The sequence below is a fragment of the Mandrillus leucophaeus genome, unplaced genomic scaffold (genome assembly GCF_000951045.1).
Source record: "Mandrillus leucophaeus isolate KB7577 unplaced genomic scaffold, Mleu.le_1.0 Scaffold404, whole genome shotgun sequence".
Lineage (NCBI taxonomy): Eukaryota > Metazoa > Chordata > Mammalia > Primates > Cercopithecidae > Mandrillus > Mandrillus leucophaeus.
Window position 1 is genome coordinate 154354 of NW_012104299.1, and position 17581 is coordinate 171934.

The following is a 17581-nucleotide window of genomic DNA, read 5'->3' on the forward strand; positions in this document are numbered from 1 at the left end:
AGTCACTCTGGCAGTCAGGAAGAGGATTAAGACAGCACACTAGAGGAACCATGATTCCCTGATAAGCTCTGTAGGCTGTCCAGCAATGGAATACTTCTACCCTCCTTTGAGAAGTCAAGTGATTCTGGAAGACTCTTTCATTGGAGGTTCAAAACATTTAAAAATTAGTAAAACAAAGATGAAAGACTCCTGATCCTACAAGCTCAATCTTATCTGTAGAAGCAGTTTGCAAATAACTGTGAGAACTTCAAGTCCCACTACTGGCATTTGGTAATAAGCAAAGGTTTAATTCCATGGGAGCCAGAAGCGGGACCGCACGTGAAAACAGCTACCTGTCCTTAAGCCTGCAAGTCTCAGGAAGTTGATTCACCAGCGTTTGCTAAAAAACCATCAGGCAGTCTTCACCGAGACAGAAAAGGCTGGTCAGCCAGGGTCATAAGAACTGCTGAGAGGCGACAGCCACTCAGAAATGGGCTCGCGGTGAGAGCTGCTGGCTGCGTGACGTTTGCCTGATCCTTTCTCCGGCAGCACTATTTAGGCTTGCATTGCTACGTCTCCCTTTGAAATAACAAAACGACCCGTCAGAGAATGCTCAGTTCTGTAAACATGTTTCACTTTTCAGTTAGCTCTGGGTCAGGGAACCATAGTACATTTTTCACCAAGGAAGCTGGAAAACCACATCCCAGAATAACTTTTCTACGCCGCTAGTTCTCTCCTGCTGCTTTGTATGAACCATGGTGTATTGTGCAGCTTCGACTTTGGTTGCTTGTTGCTGTTCTAAATGTCCTCTCCAGCCACTGGAATGGCTCTTGGCATGGTGTCTCTGCTCCAGCGTGTCATCACTGAACAGAGTGCAGTCCTCAGAGACCGCTGAAGACGGTGGTGCCAGCCCTTGCATGACATGCTGCGATGAGCCTCACTTGGCTGGCACAGTACAAGGACTAGAGGAAACAGCTCTCCAGAGACACATCGCTGCCCTTCCAGGAATCAGAGCTTGCCCCATTTATCTCTCTGCCCTTGACACGCTCTGCTTTTGGACAGTGTCTGTGGGTCCCCCTGCAGCCACCTGCTTCTATCTTCACTGTCGTCGTTCCCTCTGTGGGCCCATTTCCTCTCCGTCTGTATTCTTTCTACCTTCTTCCTCTTTTGTGCACAGGTTTTCCAGCAGATCACGGGCTTCTGCCTGAGAAATCTCTTCCTTCTTTCAGGCCAGAGCTCTCACCAGGTAGGGCCTTTCACATGAAATCTCCAGTTTTGGGGCCTGGGTCCACAATTTCTGCCTCCATTTGAGTTCAGGGGCTATTTCTTCATAGCCAGGGGCAATTTATCCTTCCTTCTTAATTTTAACCAGCAATCAGTTAAAAAACAAAAACAAAAAACCCAGCAAACAGTAGCGCTCCAGGAATAAAATATAAATAAACACTGCTTCTAACTCAGCTGCCTGCCGTGGGTACAGCTTTGCTCCCAGTGATTTCCACGACCACAGGGAACAATTCACATTCTTGCCTGCTGGAGCCAAGTTGCCCTCGTCTTCCCTACGTCTGAGCTTAGGGCCGAGTATCCACAAAACGTGGGAGACTATGCAGATAAACACTCTCTTTTGCTATAAGGTGGGAATAAACAGAAAAAGACATGTTTTATGGTTGGTTTTGCTGCAACTCATCTTTTTCTGGAAAGTGACTGACAAATAATTGGATTTTGCTCAACCCTCAAGGCAGGGTCAGTATGCATCTCTACGTTGTTCCTATAAAGAAACTAAGCTGTGTTCAAGATGCTATTGCATAACCTTCATGTTTTAATTTAAGACGACAAATAAATATTAAAGGTAAAAGAGGAAAAAAAAATCCCTAACAGAATTTTCTACTGAGGCCACCTGCAGCATCATTAATCACTCTCCCCACGCCCCCCCAAAACCTTCAGACCAGGTTTTGTAAGTTGAGGGGCGGGAGCCCGTGAGAGCCCCCTGAAATCAGTGTGCAGGGCTGGCTAAAGAAAAGGTGGGGGCAGCAGATACAGAAGGGCCTTATTTGAAACGATGATTCAGGAGGAAGTCAACTGACCTCATTAATTTTAGTTTTTCTTCAGTGTGTGCTAAAAATACCTTAGAAAAATAAAATCCAGTGGGCTCACCAACAGCAGTTTTATTCTTGGGGTAGAGGACACAGAGGCACACATGGTGAGGAAGTTGCTGCTCTAAGAATAAGGCTGTGTGCCACCCAGTTGGCAACTCTGCCACCCGAGGCGGGTCCCCTGGCCTGCTCATGGGGCACCTGTCAGAGGAGATAGATTTGAACGAAACCAACATGGCAATGCTTCTGAAACTGACTGTGGCATAAAGCAGCTCTCTGCAGTCTCCGTGCAGAGGCACAATGTGAGCCACCTGATGCTGGCCAGGATAGTGGCAGAGCTGGAAGGCACAGTCCGCCCAGCCCTTAGAAACAGAACTTCCCTGGAGGCTCGGCAAAGTGGCAGGTGGTGTGTGAGGAGGCTGACATCTTAAAGGCTCTCAGTTTACTTCGAGAGATATAAGCATGAAAGGCACTGGCTGGTCGCAATCAACAACTAGGGCCGCAGCATCAGCGCCAGGGCAGTCGCTGAGACGGAGCGATGGTGCAGTGGGTGAGGACACAGACTCCTCCAGGTTCCACCACCTATCCGCTGTGTGCTTTCTGGCAAGTTACTCAGCTTCTCTGTGCCCTCCACTGCAAACTGGGGACCACAGTACCCATCTCACAGGGCTGTTGGGATGATTAAGTGAATTAATATTTGTAAGGCACGAAGAACAGGACCTGGCACATAGTGTTTAAATAAATGAAAAAAAAATGGGAATCGAACAGGGAGAGTGTGAAAAAAGCTGACAACATCAGAATTGGTGCCTGACACTCACTCCCTGCAGCGGTGACAGTGGTGGAAGAGGGGGCGGGGCCCAGGCCCTGCCTACGAGCTGGCTAGGATGGGGTTGTGCTTCAGGGCTCCCATCGGTGCCAGGCAAATCCAGGAAAGCTGGAGACAGACACGAAGCCTGAGTCCAGCTGAGGACTGAAGGCTATGAATATAGCGCTGCTGGGTGCGAGTCCACAAAGTCCAGACCCAAAGCAGAGCTGCCCTCACTCCCTAATTGTGCGGGGGTGCTCTGCAGCTGCCCAGCTGGAGGGCGAAGTGTGCACAGGGTTCCCCTCCCTGCCTTATCGGTCCTCACTCTCTGAAGGCAGCAGGAATCCTGGCTGCTGAGGCCACAGGACTGAGGAAAGGCTGCAACCTGGCCGGTTTCCTCACCCTGTACAAGCCAGGGGCCACCGGCCTCCTCTCTCCAAGAAAAGAGGTGAGTGGGATACTCCCAGAATCTGGGGATATGGGGCTCAGAACACAGGCTGCTTTTCTGGACTCACCACTTTGGGCTTGAACGGTGGCTGGATCTCCCTGTTCTCCAGTTTTTCCCAGTCGATCCTCCGGAAGAAACCATGTTCTCTCACGTCCCTCTCCCCCTCAGGCCCGCAGCCCAGCCGCTTGGCTGGGTGTTTGGTCATCAGCTAGAAAGGAAAAGGAGAAAAAGAGAACAATGGATGTCAAATGTTTCCCAGAGACAGCGCTTTCCATTTGCCTAGCTCTGCCTACAGCCCTGACTTTGTGGGCGCCTGGATAGCATCTCAGAGAGCTGACCAAGACACTCGGTGGCTTGTACGGAGTGAAGCCAACTCACAAAAATGACATTGGCAAGTGCAGCCCTGCCTATGGTGGTTTTCAAGATAAGGGAACAGATGAACCCATGGCCAAATGGAATAAGAAGAATTTAAACAGACATCTCACACGTTATCTATTTTGGAGACACCATGCTATACATGTATCTGGTAATAAAAAAAAAAACATGCAATCACTAAAAACTGTGTGTGCTGAAAGCATCACAGTCTAGCATCACAGAGGATGCCATAATAAGCATCATATGTCTATGTATTGTCTGGGCTAAAATGTTATCAATCAAAGACTCATAAATTAGAAAAATAAATGCTATAACAAGCAAGGTGACTAGTTAATTCCGACTTGCCTATTGCAGGACACAGAGACAAACAACAGCTATGAGCTCTTTGAAGGCAGACGCCAGTTCCTCCCGACCTCAGTATCTCTCCCAAGTGCCTTGCTCTTGGATGACACGTGACAAATGCCTCACAAATGATCACACTCACCAGATACTGTTAAGGGTATATTGTACTCCATCTTACTAAGCCTGAAAATAGCTTTGTGATCTAACTCTTGACCATTCAAAACTAGACAGACAAGTCATGATCAGCAACTCTATTCCTAGAGCATTTCCTCAACCAAAGTGTGTGCGTATCTTCACCAAAACACACGCCCCAGAAGGTTCACAGCAGTTCTGCTTGTAACAGCCTCAAACCAAAGCAAGAACTATCCAAATATCCACCAGAAGTAGAACGGATAAGGAAACGATGGTGTGTTCACACGGCGGAACACTGCACAGCAATATGACAGGAGGAACTACAACCCCACACAACAATGCAGACAAAATCCTCAATCACGATATTGAGTGAAAGCAGCCAGGCCAGGAGCAACACTACAAGGTTCAGTTTGCGCAGAGTTCACAACAGGCCAAGACTAATCCATGCTGTCCAAACCTCGGGGGTAGGTTATCTTGGGGCAGGATAGTGACTGTAGATGGGACAGGAGGGGGCTTCCAGGGTGGTGGAAACACAGTTTCCTGAGCTGGGTGCAATTATACGGGTGGATTCATTTTGTGAAGATTCATTTATCAGCATATTGATGATTTGTGCCATTGCTGTATGTGTGCTATAGCTCAAGAAAAGTGCAGCAAACAAAGAACTAACTAAGTCGCACCAGGTGAGGCAGGCGACGAGAGCACACACTTTCCATGGGCCTCTGACAACATCTGGTAGTCCCCACCACAATTTTATGAAATGGATTAGAATGAAAAGTGCAGTACAGTCATTAGGTGACTGGGCCAGAGTCCCAGGAAGTATTGGGATTCCAGTCCATTCTCCCGGCCTTCACTTTCCCCACTGTGCCCTGTGTGACACCAAGCCCCAACCGTCGACGGCCAAAATGCAGTGGTGTGGGTTTGTGGTATTTCTGCCATCTCTCTTAGAAGTGTGGGGAAAGTATTTCTCCTACCAAAGCTCTTGGTCTATGATCACAAAAGGTATCCAAATCGACTTACTCCTTTGCAGATGGAAACAGCCTCCTTGGACAAGGATTTTGGATAGGAAACGTTGTGCTCCATGATAGACTGAAATAGCTCGTCCTCATCTTCACCATCAAATGGAGGCTGTTGTGGAAAAAAAGAAAGATGGGAAGGTATTTAGGCAGAGTAATTCTTTCACATGGTACCTGAAGAGCCAATTCAGCACCAAGGAACAGACCAGGTTTCTCAGCCCCCCGCAGGCTGCACAGTTAGCTCAGTGAACTTGAGGGTTTATTTGATTATCTTTAATGAGGTTGACAGTTGTGTGTTTTTCATTTTTTCCCCTCTGTCTCGTTAATTATCTTGCCCTGGGCAACCCAAACAATCTTCAGGGAAAGTGTTTTTGAGTAATGTTTTTAATGATTTGCAAATAAACTATGATTAATCCATTAATCTTGTAAGCATGTGCTAAAAATCTAATTATGATCAAGTTAGGTTACAGACGGCTTTGTAGTCAGAAGGTAGGGGTGGCCGGTAGAAAATGCCAACACTTTCATTTGGGGTGAAGGGGACTTGAGAACATGGCCTAAGAGGACGTCCCCAGTAATTCACACCACGCCTCTGACCCAACAAGGAGCTGCTTTGCTGGGGGGGCCTTCCACCTGCACAGTGGCAGTGATGGGACCTCAGCTTCCATTGGACGACTCCTCCCTCGTCCACTTTGACTGGGTTCACAGTTACCAGGCTGAGAGAGGAAGGCACGCTGGCCCCGTGGGAGCTCATGGCTTTAGAGTCAGGTGGATCTGGACCAGAATTCGAGCTCTACTAACTTCCTAGCTGGGTGTCCATAGGCAAATGACTTCGTTCTTTAAAACACAGTTCTCCAACTGGTAAGATGGGGTTTTTGGGAGTAAAGTGCCTTGTATTTTGTGTTGTACTCAATAAGTGCCCAATGAAGGCAACTTAGTGGTGCTATTATTTAAGGCAGAGCAACTTTCTTGGGAAGGGCCTTGAGAATCTTCTAGGAAGAAAGGCTGAGCTCACGATGCCCTTTGAACTTTTTCCTCCAGCATGTCTGTAGTCCTGAGGGATCCATTACTTCCCTGTCACTCTGGCGGGATGGCACAGGAGGAAAGCGTTCATGGGAAATTCCGTAATGCTTCCCTTTGGCTTTGTAACCTTGAGCTTAGCATAAGAAAGGCAGAGCAGGGCCCAGCGCTTGTACAGAATCCTTTTGTTTAATCTGGAGGTGTTCCCTTCTCGTGGGAAAGAGGAGTCAGTCACTGGCTGACATGGGCAGGTCACACAGTGATGGTGTTTGGCTTAATTTTGAACTGAGTCCTGGATCACAGGTAACTGTGCAGTAGTCAGAAGGATGCCCTTCTTATCAAACATTTTCTCCCAAGTCAGAGGCAGCCGTTGAGTCAAGCAGATCCCTCCCCTCAACCACTACCCACAAATCACCTCATCCTGTTCATCCAGCACCCGAGACCTGACCTCAGTCTCCTGCCCAGTCCTGAACGGGAGCCACGTGCCCTGAGGAAAAGATGCCAAGTCTATAAAGAGCCCCAGTGGGAGGACAGAGAGAGGCCTGGGTGTCTGGTACCACTCAACATTTTTTTGGTCTGGAAATACAAGTAAATAGGCCACTTTTTCTGTTTTAAGTGCCTGGTGTAAAGAAGGTTTAATTTGGCTGAAGCTACAGGTGAGTGAAGAGAGGTAAAATGAGCCTGCCTGTGAGGGACTCAGAGCAGGGCAGGGGCAGCTGGCCACAGCGACTTCCACCAGTAGGAATAACATGGAGACTGGGAGGCCCCCAGGGCAGCTTGGAGGGGCACCCACCAGGGGGTGCAGGCTGCTGACAGCCACCTGTGTCAGCAGGGACAGCTACCTGTGCCAGCAGGGGGACAGGTAGCTTCCATCTGTAGAGGGCAGGGCAGGCAGGCAGTGGTGGGGGAGAGCTGTGATGGAGCTACAGTGCAGGTTGGCCCTGTGTCCGCCCCACCGTATCCTCCCTGCCCAACAGCACGCAGCCCACTTCTTCTATACACCTATTATAGGTCACCCATGACATTTTCCCTCATCAGTGATCCATAAACCTGGCTGAGTTTTGGCGAAGGAGGTTTTTGTAACTAAAACAAATGTAGTGGCTGGGCGTGGTGGCTCACGCCTCTAATCCCAGCACTTTGGGAGGCCAAGGTGTGTGGATTACCTGAGGTCAGGAGTTCAAGACCAGCCTGGCCAACATGGCGAGACTTCATCTCTACTAAAAACACAAAACATTAGCCGACTGTGGTGGCACACGCCTGTAGTCCCAGCTCCTCAGGAGGCTGAGGCATGAGAATCACTTGAACCCAGGAGGCAGAAGTTGCGGTGAGCTTAGACTGCACTGCTGTACTCTAGCCTGAGAGACAGAGCAAGACTGTTTCCAAAACAAAAACATGGCGTGGTTTCTGCTCAGGGCGTGGCCTGCACCCTGCAGGGGTGCAAGGTTCCTGAACTGGCTGTGTGACACTCTCTGCAATGCAAACGTGACCTGGCGAGGAAGGGGGCAGAGGCTCTGCTTCCAGGTCACTGATTGGCACCTCACCATGTGGCCCAAGAGGGCCTCTGGTCAGGGCCAGACACATACTTTCCAAGTCTTTGTGCAAAATGAAAACGGGAGTCCCTCATTTCAAAACTACGAAGAATTTCCAGATGGCAACAGCATAGCACCAAACCAAATGCAAAGCCCTGTGCGACCATGTATGCTGCATGCCCCCGAAGCGGGCTACATGGGGTGCACCTTGTTGGGCAGCGACAAAGGTGCCAGCAAAATTCAACCAGCCTCTCTGGAGGTGCTTGAATCTTAGCTGCAGGAATGCTGCAGGGGCCAAGTCACAGACAATGCAAACCAAAGGCCTAAGAGAAACGTTCTCTAAGAAACACAGGTGGAGCTTCCCCAGGAATCTGGCTTGAGTAGGGCAGTGAGAAGCTTCTTCTCATTTGAAGACGATTAGATCAATGCAGCTGCAGCCACCCCACCTCCAAATGTGGAAGGCCAGAAATTGTTTGGGGAACATTCTGTGCAGGGCACTGGCCTACCACATCTACTCAGTTGTCTCCTGGCAAGGGAACCAGCTTTGCCAGGTGAGCTGTCCCCACATATGTTCATGTCTGAAGGCTAATGGCTGTATCAGGGATTCGATTCTATAGACCAAAGGAGGACTTTTACTGTCAAGTCTTCTTTGGGTCCCACAGAAGGCTGGATACGGACACTCCCCAAAGAATATTCCTCAGAACATTAATCCTACAGCATCTTCCTAGGTCCAAGTTTGCATCCTATACTCCTCTCTGGCAATTTGCTTTAACATTTAAATTGTAAAGGCCCTGAGAAGTCCTGCAGTGAACAAAGCTGTTTAACTCAATGTGAATTCTTAGTCCAGGGCTGGAAGGATCCTCAGAGGCCTCTTAGGCTTGTGTGGTGGAATAAGATGCTTAAGCTATAACAAAGCCATAAGATCAAACGCTCCTGTGACAGAGCCTGTGCATTCCAGCCTTGATGTGGCCCGAAGGATTAGGGATTCTCCGTCACCACAGCCCAAGGAGGGGACATATCTCTGTCCCTCACGTTTTTCACCGCTGTGAGTCTATGTTGCCCAATAAGGCAGGAGCATTGTGGGCACGAGGGGAGGAGCAGCGACAGTGACCACAGTGGCGTTCACTTCTCAGCCCCTCTCTGCACGTCAGGCGCTGTGCAGAGAGCTTGGGTGGCACTGCTCACTCAATCCGCAAATCAGTCTCAGGACCCAGGTGCTAACCCAGACATCCTGAATTTGGAGCCTGGGGCTCTTAGCCATTATGAGCAATTCTGCCTGCCCTGCTGTGAAGGGTGACATCCAGCACTGCTCCTGGTACGGGTGAAGTCAGGTGGGGGGGCGGGTACTCGGCTACAGGCCCACCCAGCATGTAAAGAGAACTCTGATGAGGGCAAGGGTGTTGCGGTAAATTTTAGAAGGCTGATTCACAGCCTACACAATGTGCAGTGATGAGTTCTGAAAATGAAGAGGTGGGGCAGCCCCGGGGGCCTGAGATGTTTCAAGTCATCCCATAGAGAGCGACCAGCCTCTGGGCTAGAGACCTGGCATGGTTTCCCAGCTCTAATGAATTGATGGGAATCAGGCTGGCTCCCTCCTTCCCAGCTGCTGGCCGATGCAGCTTCTGTGCTTCCCCAAATTCCTGCTGGCTGAAGATGGCATGAACCTGAAGAAGGTAAAAGAGGGCTGTTCTTGGGTGTAGGGGAGAGGAGTAGTTAAGTGCCTTCTCCCAGTTTTGGAATACCATGAAATCAAAGGCATCCCTTTTCCTAATCTGTTTCCTCTGTTGCAAAGATAGAGGCTATTTTTTTTAATTGTGATAAAATATATATAACACAGGCTGGGTGTGGTGGCTCACGCCTATAATCCCAGCACTTTGGGAGGTCGAGGCGGGCAGATCACAAGGTCAAGAGTTTGAGATCAGCCTGGCCAACATGGTGAAACCCCGTCTCTACTAAAAATACAAAAATTAGCTGGGCACGGTAGAGGGCGCCTGTAGTCCCTGTTACTTGGGAGACTGAGGCAGGAGAATCGCTTGAACCCAGGAGGCGGAGGTTGCAGTGAGCCGAGATTGCACCACTGCACTCCAGCCTGGGCGACAGAGTGAGACTGTCTCACAAAAACAACCAACCAAAAAAACAAAACCCCATATATGTGTGTGTGTGTGTGTATGTGTGTAACACGTATTATATAACACAAAATTTACCATCTTAACCACTTTTAAGTGCACTGCACTGAGGTATTAAGTACGTTCATGTTGTTCCATAAGCATCACCACTGGCCATCTCCAGAACTTTTTCATCTTCCCAACTGAAACTCCACTCACAAAACAGACTCCCCATTCTCCCGTCCCCTCAGCCCCTGGCAGCCACCATTCGGCTTTCTGTCGCTATGATTTGACTACTCTAGGCATCTCATATAAGTGAGGTGATACATGTCCCTGTGACTGGCTTACTTCAAGATGTAGACTATTGGTATCTTAACTGTGCCTTCGGGGATCAGTAAGGATAAGCTGGGTCCTGCTGTGGAAACAAACAACTGAGACCATCTCCAAAGCATAAGACAACACGTTTCACTTCCTGCTTATGCTACTTATACACTGGGGGTCAGAGAGGCCTCTGCTGGTTGCACTCGGGGACCCACTGGGATGGAGCAGCCACCATCACAGTCTTGCTGCAGCAAAGATTGGTGCAGCAGCTCGTCAGTGTCTTGTACCTGCACTTCCAGCCCCACCCTGGAGTACCTCCCCTCTGATCTCATTGGCCAGTGCTGGTCATATGCTGCTCCCTGACACCCCACAAATACACGAGAGAGGAAGTACAATCCTACCGTGACAGGAGGGAGGAAGACTATGAGTACCTGGTAAAATGACCAGCACATTCAGAAAAGCTCCCTGGAGCCCGTTTTATATTTTTGTTTTTTTTTTAGATGGAGTCTCACTCTGTTGCCCAGGCTGGAGTGCACTGGTGCGATCTCAGCTCACTGAAACCTCCGCCTCCCAGGTTCAAGTGATTCTCCTGCCTCAGCCTCCCGAGTGGCTGGGATTACAGGTGCACGTCACCACACCCAGCGAATTTTTTGTATTTTTAGTAGAGACGGGGTTTCACCATCTTGGCTAGGCTGGTCTTGAACTCCTGACCTCAAGTGATCTGCATGCCTTGGCCTCCCAAAGTGCTGGGATTACAGGTGTGCACCACCACGCCTAGCTTGAAGCCCTATTTTAAATGAAAATTATGTAATATGGTGGGGAAGGGAAGTCTACGAAAAAAGCATCCCCATTCCCTTTACCTGGTCACAAAAATTGCTCTCATTTTTATATAGGTTCTTATGCTTCCTTATATTATTTTCTTTTTTCTTTCTTTTTTTTTTTTTTTGAGATAGAGTCTTGCTCTGTCACCCAGGCTAGAGTGCAGTGGTGCAATCTTGGCTCACTGCAACCTTATGCCTCCCAAGTTCAAGAGATTCTCCCGCCTCAGCCTCCTGAGTAGTTGGGATTACAGGCGTGCACTAGCACGCCCAACTAATGTTTGTATTTTTAGTCGAGACAGGGTTTCACCATCTTGGCCAGGCTGGTCTACAAACTCCTGACCTTGTGATCCACCCACCTTGGACTCCCAAAGTGCTCGGATTACAGGCATGAACTACTGTGTCCAGCATCTTACATTATTTTCAAATTATGATGCAAAATTTGGAGTTTTTTTTTCACTGACTGTTGCAAATACATTTTCTTTGTTGCCACCAGTGTTCCCATGAGCTGAATGCCACCGAGGTGATGCATCATCAGGACAGATCCACTGGTCCACAGCACATTTACAATTGCTTCCAGCATGTACCCTCATCACTAACGCTACTAGAGACACCTGTGCATCTCCCTGTTTTCTTCTCTGAATCACATCCCCATAATAACTTCCCAGGTGTGGCATCCTGTAGCCTAAAAAAATGTGAACACATTTACGGCCTTTGTTAAGTCTCTCTAGGTTTAAGTCTCCCTGGAGCATGTGACAGGTAATCACTCCCTCTCAGGCCCTGGTGTTGAAGGCAAGGGAATGGTGAAAAGTTATTAATTCTATTCCTTTTCCTTTCCAGTACTGCCAGCCACTTAGCCTGGGGACCATGGGTGTAATGTGTCACTGAGGTGCTTCAGTACATGACCATTTTGGATGCCTTCTCTTGCCTCTTTCCCCCATTCCCATGGTTTTTAATTTCTACAAATCTGGACTCAATGTTCCAAGCTAAGCTACCTGCTGAAAAGTCTTGGGTTGGTGTAAACATTTTCTGAATGGGTTCTATCCCCTCTCACCCAGCTCCTTCCCACTTTAACAATATGTGATCGTGAGTTTTAAACTGACACATGAGGGATGATGGTTCAGATTTTGCAAAAAACTATTTCTAATCACAGGTGTGAGCCACCTCACTGCACTGGTGCATCTTAGCTAGGAAGTGGTCATGGAGGCCACGCTTATTTGCAAATCACAGAAACCTGGGCTGGGGGCCGGGCATGCTCCCCTGGACAATTCAGGCCGAAGCTCTGAGATGAAGTGGCGATTACTGATTCAGTAGGAGTGAAGTCAAAGCATAAATAACCCAGGGAGAAAAGGACATAAGGAGAGGGCTGGTCCCTTTATGACGATCACCAAGAACACTTCCAGGCGCAAAATGCTCATTAGAGTGCTGCGTAAACACTATTTATGCCCCAAAAGTGTTCGTATTTGTCAAGCAGTCCAGGAACTGAATAAAGACTCAGGCTGTTTATTCTTAACTGCCCCCTTGGCTGCTGACAATAAATAAAGCAAATGAGAAGAAAATGGCAATACACTATTTTTTTCCTGCTCATCTTCAGTCCTCTGCGATTAAAGAGGACAAACTTAGACCAAAACCCTGTCAACAACTTTATGATTAATCTTACTTTTCAGTAACAACGTCTATACCCTTTGCTGGGTCTCCGGGATTGCTGAAGCTTGGAGGGGCTGTGGATACTGGGTAGAGCCTTCATTATCCTTTCTGAGCGGAGTCGCAGCCTAGGAATACGTTTTAAATTTGCATTGAGTCAGAGAGAAAGATGAAGGGGCTTTGAATGAAACCACTGTGTTTGCGGCAGGTGAGGTGGAGATTTAGAGGAACAAAGGCTGTTGTTATCTGTGCCTGCCATTGTACCAGAGTGTGGGATGCCTTTAAGGAGTCTTTTTTTTTTTTTTTTGGAGACAGGGTCTCGCTCTCTCACCCAGGCTGGAGTGCAGTGATGTGATCAAGGCTCACTGCCAGCCTTGACCCCAGGGCTCAATCAATCCTTCCACCTCAGCCTCCTGAGTAGCTGGGACTACAGGCGCTTGCCACCACACCCAGCTAATTTTCGTATATTTTGTAGAAGGGATTTTGTCATGTTGCCCAGGCTGATCTCCAACTCCTGGATTCAAGTGATCCACCCCCCTTGGCCTCCCAAGTGCCCCAAAGGGATTATAAACATGAGCCACCTCGCCTGGTCTAAGATGTCATCTTTAAAGAATATCACCGTTTTCAACAGAGATTATGGAGACCGGAAGGTATGCATATAAGGCAGGCTAAGTGGCTCTGAGAAGCAGCATGGGAAATATTGGAAACAGGCCAGAAAGTTTGCAGAGCTCTTGAGAGCAGGAGCCTAGTGCTCTCCAGGGGGCGTAAGCTTAATAGGGAAACCTTTAAATAACGCCTGGAAACCACCTCAAGGCCAATTTGCAAACGAGGTCTGAGGCCCGTGTCATAGGGCTTCAAAACGCACCACAAATGGGACTTCCCTGCCAGAAAAAAGCATTCCCTGAGCTCTCCCCTAGGGAATGAAGTCCCAGAAAGGCTTGGAGAGGAGAGAAGCCAGGCAGCGGGAGGGAGGAGGACTTTCCTGCAGGCCCGGTTCTGAAACTCTTGTCTCCTGCTGGCCAAGAGTCTACTCACGTGACCTCTTGTAAAGCGCCCTCGGAAACAGATCCTGGCTTCGTTTCCGCCCAGCCTCTTTTGCTTGTTAGTGTATGCAAATATGACTGTTAATGAAAGCAGGGTTTGTTTTCTGGACTCAAGAGCTGAACATTCAAGTGGGATCAAGAAGGGGACTTGGCTTTTTGTGCCTTCATCAACAGCAGGGCTCCTAGGGGGCCTGTAATTCAGAGCCGAATTTTACTGTCAAAATTTTAAGGAAGGGGAAATTAACTTGAGGAGCAGACAACTCCTGTTTCCCCAGCTGTTGACTCACTGACGGTGACTGTGTATGAACTGCCTTTCTGTGTTTACACACAGACGTATATGGCCTAAGAGGAACGCTTTGGGGGGGGGGGGGGCACTAAATAAATAATAAACCACTCTTTTGATGTCAGTCAAGTCTTAACAGCATTGAGAAATAATGATCAAATGCAAGCTAAAGCTTTATGTCTTTCAATGTCTACAAGACTATTTCAGTATTTAGGAAATATAATGAAAGACACTAAAAGGAGAGATCATCCACAGCCTCCCATCCTAGAGACAAAGCCCCTGGTCTGGAGATGACCTTCATGTTCGCAGCCTTACAATAGGTGGCTGTTCGGCCATGAACGGGGCAGGAGAGGGCTCCCCCTGCCCACCAGGAAACTCAGGCGACCATCAGGTGATGGTCAGGTGGTTAACTGTCTCTCTAAAGTAATAACTGGTCGCAGCCAGCACCAAGGAAAGGCAGTCTCCCAATAAAGACAAACACCCGAAACTGGCGAGCAGCAGCCTCCCGGTAAGATCTCAGGAGTTGGGCGAGTGGGCTCACGCATGTGCATGAAGAGGCAACATGGTGGAGTTTCAGCGGTACACCACCTCCTAGGGACGTCTGACTGGTAAGGGAAGAATGCCCCAGCTGAGCACACGTGTAACTCCGGTAAACACACTGCACATGCCGCCCCTCCCAGGCATTAGCAGACCACTGCGCACGGACAGCCCATCCCAAGGGAAGAATCAGGGGAGAAGAGATGTAAGCCCCTGGAAGAATGCCAAGGTGTAAACCCCCAGCTCAGAAGTCCAAGAGTGCACTGGATCTCTCGAGTCGCCGGCCTGGACCTCTTCCAAATGCACTTTATTCTCTTTTGTTCCTGCTCGAATGCTTTTTCATACGCTTTCATTCTTCTCTAAAACTTGTCTTCGGCCGGGTGTGGTGGCTCAACGCCTGTAATCTCAGCACTTGGGAGGCTGAGGCGGGTGGGTCACGAGGTCAGGAGTTCAGGACCAGCCTGACTAAAAATACAAAAATTTAGTCGGGTGTGGTGGTGGGTGTCTGTAATCCCAGCCACTACGCAGGCTGAGGCAGAAAATTACTTGAACCCGGGAGGCGGAGGTTGCAGTGAGCTGAGATCGCGCCACTGCACTCCAGCCTGGGCGACAGAGCAAAACTCCGTCTCAAAACAAAACAAAACAAAACAAAAAAACTTGTCTTAGGCTCTCACTCTACCTGATGCCCTGCAGTCAAATTCTTTCTCCTGAGGGGGCAAGTAACTGAGGTTGCTGCAGCCTCATAGGGATGCACCACTGCTACCAATAGGACCCAGAGCCTCTTCCTCTCTGGCCTCAGGCCTCCTACTTTCTTCCCTCTCTAGCTCAACTCTGCTCTAGCTTCCATTTCTTAAACACGGCTGCACAATCCCCAGCCTTAGGGCCTTCACGCTGGCAGCTCCCCCTGCCTGGAATGTTTTTTCAACAGATATGCACACAGACATCCCCATACTTCCTTTAGGTCTTAACCTTATCCTCCCTGGTCATTCTAGCTAAAATTTCAACCTCCCCCAACACGATCTTCTTTCCTGCTTTATTACTTTTATTCCTAGCTTATCTCTGCTGTGTTACACATTTTCGTTATCTAACCTGTCTGCTGTCTCTCCTCCTGTAAGCTGTAAGCTTCATGAAGGTAAGGATTCTCGTCTGTTTTGTTCACCTTTATGGCTGTGCACATCATAAGCGTTCAATGAATAAATACGTGGTGAGTGAATGAAAAAATGAGCCAATGGACGTAACATGTGGGAAGGGAAGACTTTTTCCCCCAGAAACAAAGATGTCTTTGGGGGTGGCTCTGCTGCACGGCATGGCCATCTCTTTCCATTGTCTCTAAGGCTTCTGGCTATGCAGAGTCACAGATCTTGGCACTAGCACATTGAGTGCTGGGAATTATAAGAAGCTGCCCACGGCCGAATCATATGTAGTATAAGGCAGAGATCTGCGGGTGATTACCAAGCCTGCTTCCCCTGCTGAGCTCTCAGATATGCTATACTTACTGCCTCTTTGTGTCCCAGTGGGGCCAAGTGGCCAGTGGAACCTAGGCAGAAGTGATACGTGCCATTTCTAGGCCGGCCCCTAAGACATCCTATGTGACTGATCATGCTCTCAGCTGAAAGGAGGAGGAATTAGTGGAGAGATCTGAGACCCTAAAAGATGGTGGGGCTGACAGATGCGAGAAACTTGAGTCTTTGAATGACCCTGTGGGTCAGTGCCCCACCCCCACATAGGACTTTGCCAAGGATGTGTCCTATGTGGGTGTGGGGCACTGATCCACAGAGTCATTCAAGGACTCAAGTTTCTCGCATCTGTCAGCCCCACCATCTATTAGGGTCTCAGATTTCTCCATTAATTCCTCCTAATTTCAGCTGAGAGCATGAGGACAGTCACATAGGATGTCTTAGGGGCAAGGCCTAGAGGTGGCAGCTAGTACGACTCACCCTGATGACACAGATATTAAGCCATTATATTAGAAAGTGCCATGTAAGGCAATAAGGCACATGGTTATCTGGTACATGTCACATCATAAGGGAAAGCTAATTTACCTTCCTTAACTGGAAGTTCAGCCTCACTGGACTTCTGTGAAAATTACAATGAATTGCCAAAGGTGAGATAGGAGGAGATGGGGAGAATCTATTAAAATGCTTCTTCAAGGTAACTGTCTTCTTCCTTAAACACTGCTACTAGTTACACACATGGGCAGCAGCTGGGGCAATCTTTGCAGACAAACTTGAAGGGAACCATAACCCAACCCCAGTTTTAAGATACTGAAAACTTAAGAGGCCACTGCTGTCATCAACGTGCAGTTTTCTTTTTTGACACCGTGCAATGCAGTGGCACGATCTCGGCTCACTGCAGCCTCCGCCTCTGAGGCTCAAGCAACTCTCATGCCTCAACGGCCCAAGTAGCTGAGTTTGCAGACGTGCACCACCACGTTTGGCTAATTTTTGTGTTTTTAGTAGAGATGGCAGTTTCGCCATGTTGGCCAGGGTGGTCTCAAACTCCTGACCTCAGGCGATCCACCTGCCTCGGCTTCCAAAAGTGCTGGGATTACAGCCATGAGCCACAATGCCTGGCCAACATGCACATTTCATAATGTGAAACCGACACTGTCTACACTCCAGGTTGAAGCTTTCAATATGGAGTTTCTATGACCCGTGATAATTTCTGTGCATACTGAACGTGATCCACTTTGAAGGGGGAGTTTCTTCCTCTTTCGTCTGGGTCAGGGACATCACACCAACAACACCAGCCACACTAAAACGTCAGGTCCTGCTCTTGAGGCCCAACCAGAGCTGAAGTATTCACATAACACAGCAATAAACAAACATGAAAATGTAGCAAAACATTACCTGCCCGGCAAGCATTTCATACAACAGGACGCCATAGGCCCACCAGTCCACAGATTTTCCATATGGCTGATAAGCGATAATCTGTGTGAAAACAAACACATCAATTACGTCAGTGGTAAGTCCAGTAGCCTCTGTCAGAACAGGTAAGTCAAGCAGGTAGGCATTTATACACTCAGTTCATGCAGATGAGGTGCCAAGATCTGTCTTTGATGTTACAACAAGGGAAGAGGATCCTCCAAACCAGACACACC

General features: G+C 48.6%; 1 protein-coding gene across 1 annotated transcript in view; it reads right to left on the minus strand.

The window, feature by feature from the left end:
- PRKCA (protein kinase C, alpha) overlaps positions 1–17581 on the minus strand; it is a 329541-nt gene that overhangs the window by 15084 nt on the left and 296876 nt on the right. Inside the window, exons 13-15 of the mRNA XM_011992150.1 lie at positions 17331–17411; positions 5189–5296; positions 3390–3530 (exon numbers count right to left, since the gene is read on the minus strand). Coding sequence (XP_011847540.1) covers positions 3390–3530; positions 5189–5296; positions 17331–17411 — 330 coding nt within the window. The remainder of the gene's footprint in view (positions 1–3389; positions 3531–5188; positions 5297–17330; positions 17412–17581) is intronic.